The following is a 6913-nucleotide window of genomic DNA, read 5'->3' on the forward strand; positions in this document are numbered from 1 at the left end:
CAGGATTGGAGACCATCAGGAGTTTCTAGCATCCCAATTGAGCAGTCGCCGTCTCCAGAATCTAGCGAAGACGTTACTCTAGTAGTCCTGCGGCGGCGTCAGATGGTCTGGACCAGAGACTGAACCGAACTGCTGCAACGATAGCCACTTTGTCAACGGTTGCTGCCATTACGTTGAATCTGCGCATGCTCGTGCATAGTACCATTCTGAAAGCAGAATTAGCATTCGATTTAGCAGGCGCGTACCGTGGCATGGGCTAAATGGGCTATAGCCCCCCCAGTTTTTGTGGGCGTTTCCCATTTTGTCAGGTGAAAACTAGCGTTACGTAGCTTTTTGTAAACGTGCGCGTCTGTTTACAGTCTGGATGTTCGAGGCCGAGCATGCGTGTCTCACACTAGGCTGCAGACATCGGTTTCCGTGATCAACACTACTTCACTGACACCATTTTCAGTAAATAGGTGCTTGTTTAGTCTGCTCCATACTGTATATATGTATACGAGTAAACGTAATACTTTGTGGTCTGCATTGTTGCTACTAATACAATTTTTGTCAAAGGGGCGTGTCAGTGTTCGGGTATTTCAGCCCCCCCAATTCCAATGGCCACGGTACGCCCCTGGATTTAGCCTCTAGTTCTGTCAGTTCTAGTAGTTATAAGACACACCCAGTTCCAGTTCAAGAACCGTAAATCGAATGGGCCCATTGAGTGGCGAGATAAACAACACATTGTAAAACGTATTGCAATGGATCTTTCTACTCATTTAATTAGATCACAAACATGAATGCATCGTGGGCCTGTGCCGCCAATGAAGTCAATCTAATGCTAAAAGCGATGCAGGAGTAATTCCAAAAACGGCAGCCATGCCAACACAATACACTAAAAAGAGTGACATCTTGCTTCCCTGATACTACAATAGTTAGAGCTGTGAATTGGTCAATCTTAGAAAGCCTCGGAGTGCAAGACATAATATAAAAACATGATTTGCTAGATGAAAAATTCAACCAATTAAAATTAATTGTCACTATTCCAGCTTAAAAGATTAACCATCATCTTTAGAACAACTGTGGTCATGCACTGCCTGTGACATCCGGAGTGACCCCTATTTCGTCATTATCATCGTCGTCGTCGTCGTCGTCGTCATCATCTTCAGAACCAGTGTAGTCACTGTCTGTAACATCCTGAGTGATCCCTATTTCTGCATTTTGAACTCTGTCTCTCCACCAAAATTCTTGAAACTTGGTAACATAGTAGTAGAAAGACAATGGATGAGGTAGGCCGCCGGTCAAGGCCATTTTCTCTAAACGCTGTTGGTCATCACGTACTTTCACAAATTCAGTAAAACGTGATAATGACACAAATGAGCAACCTCCACTAACTCCACTCATTTCCACGCCTTCATCATCAGAAATGTGATGACAGGATGCGCTGACAACTTTAGCAATAGCATCTTCTGTGTCCGATCTCATTCTGCTTGCTACCATAAATGGGCCACCTACACACATTCTATTCTCAATAGGCACTAAACGAATCGCTTCAAAAAGCGCCAGTATTTACGCACAGAATGCCAAGCAGCAGAGGTTTACTACAGAGATGAGGTTATGCAGATTTCTAAATTCCATATCCCATCTGTATTGCAGGCAGAGCAGCACGTCATTCACATCTTCTACAAGACACCGCTGTTGTGCAAAATCATGCTACAGGGCTTAATTACGAGACCAAACTCATTCGACAATGCAAAATCGGAAGCTCATGCGGCATGCATCAGCCTAGTCACAGCGGCATGTGACTGAGGTCTGATTTGTGATTGAATGATCTACATTCTTCTGGCATGACAATAACGACACAAGCATATACAAATTTATAATTACAACATATCCTGCCTCCAGTTCTGTTACATCAGTGTTTGTATATACAGTTCATGTACTGTATTAGATCAGTATAGATTTGCTGCTCGCAGCATGTGACCCGATATGAAGTCATGCAACCAGACGGCTAACTACAATAAATTGACACTAATCTCCAACATTCAATTCTTCTAGCCTAGACAGTATATTGACGTCAAACGTTCTGGCAATCATTCTGCAGGTGAGTTCAAATCCAATCAAATATATGCTATACTCTAACTGCTATACCCATTCAAGTTATTATTATTTAATTAAGTATATATTTTTCTTACCAGCCAATACCACGTTGCTCATGAGAACCAAACGAATGTGCTCATCACCATTGCATGCAGATTCAATGACTTGACCTACAACCTCTGCCACGTCATCCGGAGATGCGCTGACATCCAGACTCGTAGTGCAAGAGGGCATAATGGAACCATCCCAAGCAGCAGATACAGACGCCGTTTCATGTCCCATATTTACAACAACACCACAGCTCAAACCATGACTAGTCGAAGAAGCAAAGCAAACAAGCTATGGTTGAGTCAAATTTATTCATTAAAACATATATTTACCTGTACAGTGTCGCAACAGTTGCACTCAGAAAGCAAATGCTGGGTGGACAAAACACAGATATCAAACTTGTGCTCAACTTTTCCTTCGTTGAATCATCCCATTCAAATGCAGCCTCCAATATCACAACTAGATTTAGCAAGAAAGTAACCTTATCATATATTCATTAGCATCTACGCATAAGTCACTAACTTGGATAGTATTTTGGTTTCAAGGCATATTCAGAGTAGAAATGAATCATTATTTCAGATAAAAACTGTATTCCTGATATGGTAAAACGCCCATTTTCTATGAGTCTAACAAGATGATCAGGAAATTGAGCTCTGGCCTCAGCACCACTGTAGAAACGCTCAAAATCTGTTCGCCTCATATGAAGATCAAAAATTCCATTGACCTATGTATGATCAGATAACAAATATTGTTATATACCATATAATACCGTATAATGCAGGTCAGAAGCTACCTTTGCAATAACTGATTTGCGTTTAAGAAACTTGGGTTTTCGTGTTTTCAAAGTCACAATTCCACACTTTACAGAATGACTCCCCAAATCATACACAACAGCTCTGTATTCTTTAGCGTTGATGGCTCGTTGCTTGTAGCAACCATGCCAATCCTTTGTAAATGCACTTGGCATCTAGTACAGAAAACTATAGTTAAAGTGCCAAAATAATTAAGAAATCATATCATACATTACACTCCCGACTAACATTTTTGATTTGCCTTAATTACATGCTAGTCATTCATACAACTAGTAAATTAAATTATGTACATAAATTTGAAATGTGTATCCTGAATATTTCTTTAACAATAAATTATTATAGTGTCTTCTGCTCTACCCACCTTGTGTTTAACTGCATCCAAAAACTTCTCAACATTAACATCTATTGGCCATCGTAATCGATGCAAATCAAACCACAGTTGTCCATCCATTGCTACATCATACCAATCCTAACAATTATTCATATCAAATCACTAAATACTGAAATACAAAATTCATATACCTTTCATACTGTCATACATCTGCACAAGTCAGAAGGCTGGAGATATGAGAACACATAAACATATAACTCGTAAGGAAGAGCCCATGTACTGAGTGCTTCTGCATCAGCTCCAACTGACCGTTGAGCCTCAATTTGAAGTTTCAACGCTTTCAAATAGCTATCGGTAAAACCAGAGGTATTACCAGATACATTCATAACAATGATCACTGATCCAGAGTAATGCGTACTCTACTATGATGTTTACCTTGCTCTAGATCATGTGATTTCACATATAGCGCCAATGTCTCGACATAGTTTTCGTCACTTTTATAAGACAAAGGGTCAGGAATCATATCTGTGTCAACACGATAAAACATGATCTCTGTTCTAATTATACACTTTGTCCCAGTGATCACTTGTGTTCCTTCATGAAGAGTATCATGATTGAACACCAATGCTAAACCTTGTTTAGGAGTCACAGTGTAAACAACTTGGCCAGTAGGAGGCGATAAAATTTTGTATTGCCACCTTCATAGTTATCATTCAAATAGATAACTACTGTGTACACTGAGCTCTCATCCTCACGAGGAACCCATGGTCCATCTAAGTGGGGACTAAAATGTCCACCTGGTCTAAAAAAATAACTTTATCAGCAAATCGCCCATGCTGACCAACAAAGTGTGACATTAGATAATTGACAATTATTACACAATTATTTGTCATCTAAATTACAAAAAAGTAATACCAACGATGTATTCAATTAATTATCTACTAGCCAAGATTCATTTCATACTCATATTTTCCAAATTTGAAGCATTCGTTAAGTCTGCTCGGTTTCCAAGTGCCCTGATTACCAAATCCCACTGGTCGAATGCGGAGAATGTCTCTACGCTCCAAGTAAGGCTCCAGGCGACTGTAAATTCCGGCAGCCAGCTCTTCACTAATTGACAACAATCTGTCATTTGAACGACATTCAGTCTCAAAAAGATTGGTGAGACTCGAATAGCCAACTCTCTCCGTCTCGTCGATGTAGAAACGACACTCTTCTGCTGTTAACAGGCCATGAAGAAGAAAACAACGACTTCCTGGCAGACTAACATCCTCTCTCGTGATGGTACATTGTGGTTGCGTATTGCTCTGAGAAGTAATGGTCTTGCAATGATTGAGCTGCTTGAAGTTCTTCTGTGACGTGGTTAGCATGGGTCTGATAGTAATACGCACACCATCAATCTCAACGTTGCGATTTGAGTCAGCAGACAACGCTAGCTCACAAGTGTCTGTGTCAGTCTCCGTAGTCTTCGCTACAGAACAACAACGTAGTGTCTTCTTGAGTTAAGTGTGACTCAAAGCAGTGCAAGGTTTGCTTCGTTTAACTGTTCATGCCGTCCATCGTGACAGACGCAGTGTCGCAGTCCCGGATGCGTTGCCACGGAACGTCGATGCATAAATTTACTGCCAAACTGCGGCCGCGTCTGGCCGGGCGAGGCGGTGTCTGTACCAGAGCCGTATACACGGCTCTGTTTTGTGCCAGAGCCGTATATACCAGAGCCGTATATAGATACAGCTCTGTTCTGTATCCCTGTTTAGTAAACTATAGGATTGTATTGTACTACGATATATTCTATTTTCTAGTCCCCTATCCCGGATGTTTATCCGTGTATTTACACAACACTATTCACAACACTACATCTGTATAGTGGTATTCTATATATATTGTGTATACATTCTCACACTGATACATATCTAGACTATGTACCCTTACACCCTTCCTTCTTTAGCAAAAAAAGTTCTCTTACTCTACGCTAGCACATCTTAGAATCTACTAAATATGCTGGCATTTTAGTTATTCTACCACTACTTCTCTGAGTCTGTTTAGGATTGGCCTGCTGCTGTTGTGTCCTTTCTTGACTTGGTGTTCTTGTCATTGGCAAGTCTACTCCTGTCATGCCTTTACCAATCACTTGGCTCAGCTTCTGCTGATTTTTGACTGTGTTCTGTTTCATTTGTCTCAGATGTTTTCTGTTTCTGATCAATTTGGTACCTTTTGTTGTCTCTACTTCATATGATATTGGTCCTATTTGTTTTGTCACGGTTGCCTTTTGCCACTGTTTGCCATAACCAAAGGGTTCAATCATCACCATATCTTCTTGTTGCAACTCTCTCAAATCCTTGGCTGTTTTGTCATAGGTTTTTTGTTGTTTTATTTTGTTTCCTTGTATATTGGCCATGTCATCCTGGGTGTGTCTCTTGAGAAGATTTTCTGTTGTTGGAAAGAATCCCTTTGTTCGTCTGCTCATCATTCTTTGAGCTGGGCTCGATTCCATCCCTTCTGTAGGGGTATTATGATATTCAAGTAATGCTGCCCAGAGGTCTCTGCTACACTTCTCTGCTTTTCTCATAATAGTTTTTACTATTTAACAGCATTTTCCGCTTTCCCGTTACTTTGATGATGTCCAGGACTAGACATGTTGTGTTGAAATTTCCATGCTTTGGCAAAATCCTGAAATTCATTTGAGGTGTATTGCGGTCCACGATCTGTGATCAGAGTGCCTGGTACTCCATATCGGGCAAATTGCTTTTTCATGGCCCTGATGACTGCTGTTGTGTTTGTTGTTGTAAGTCTTTCAACTTCAATGAAGGAACTGTAGTAGTCAACTAAGACTAAATAATGATGATCCTTCATTTCAAACAAATCGCTGCCGACTTTTGACCAAGGTCGTGATGGAACTTCATGGGACATGAGAGTTTCTTTATGCTGTTTATGATCAAACAGTTTGCATGTCTCACATCGTTCTACATAGTCCCTTAGTGCTACTGTCATGCCTGGCTTGGGGTCATCTATTACATGAATTCGATCATAGCGTACTTCCGCTAGCCCCATCTTCTGTACCAACTGTGCACCTAGTATTGAGTTCGCTGCTTCATTCACTACAACAAAATCCGCTCTGTGCTTCTGCTTTGTCTTCGGATTTCTCACATTCAATACACATTTTCCATGTGCTTTCATCTTAGTACCATTGTACATGGTTAGAACTGTGTCTACAGGTTCTAGCATTTTGCCTGGAGGCAGGTCACTTAGCCTCATCACATTACACGTAGCGCCTGTGTCCACTTGGAATTTGTATTCGTTTCTGATGTGCACTATCTCATAGGCTATTCACTTCATCTGGCGTTAGTGTCAAGGAAAACATTTTGTCCTCATTGTTTACATCATCATAGTCATCAAGGGTGGCATGCACAGTTTGATTACGTTGCGATTTTCCTTTGCCTCTGCAAACTTTGGCGAAATGATTGGGTTTGTTACACACTGCACAATTCTTTCCATACGCAGGACATTTACCCCGTTCATGCACATATCCACAGTAATTGCATGCTTCTTTTAACATACCTTTGCCAAGACCTTGATACGTTGGGCGTGACTGCTTGCGTGACTTCATTAGCGGTTTTATCACCGGGTGGCTTGCTCTTAGTGT

General features: G+C 40.9%; 2 protein-coding genes across 2 annotated transcripts; both read right to left on the minus strand.

Moving 5' to 3' along the window:
• Positions 1–1065: 1065 nt before the first annotated feature.
• On the minus strand, positions 1066–3390 carry LOC134186566 (actin-like protein 7B). The gene is made up of 6 exons (XM_062654555.1): positions 3301–3390; positions 2921–3094; positions 2650–2851; positions 2460–2586; positions 2175–2392; positions 1066–1490 (listed from the first exon to the last, which is right to left on the minus strand). Exons 1-6 carry the CDS (start codon positions 3388–3390, stop codon positions 1066–1068), a joined length of 1236 nt encoding a protein of 411 aa, XP_062510539.1.
• Positions 3014–5839, minus strand: LOC134186568 (uncharacterized). The gene is given in 7 exon segments (XM_062654557.1): positions 3014–3094; positions 3301–3408; positions 3462–3667; positions 3706–3951; positions 3954–4072; positions 4234–4766; positions 5264–5839. Coding segments are annotated over 5 exon segments (1677 nt in total). The 3' UTR covers positions 3014–3094; positions 3301–3408; positions 3462–3464.
• Positions 5840–6913: the final 1074 nt, after the last annotated feature.

This window comes from Corticium candelabrum, chromosome 11 (genome assembly GCF_963422355.1).
Source record: "Corticium candelabrum chromosome 11, ooCorCand1.1, whole genome shotgun sequence".
Taxonomy (NCBI): domain Eukaryota; kingdom Metazoa; phylum Porifera; class Homoscleromorpha; order Homosclerophorida; family Plakinidae; genus Corticium; species Corticium candelabrum.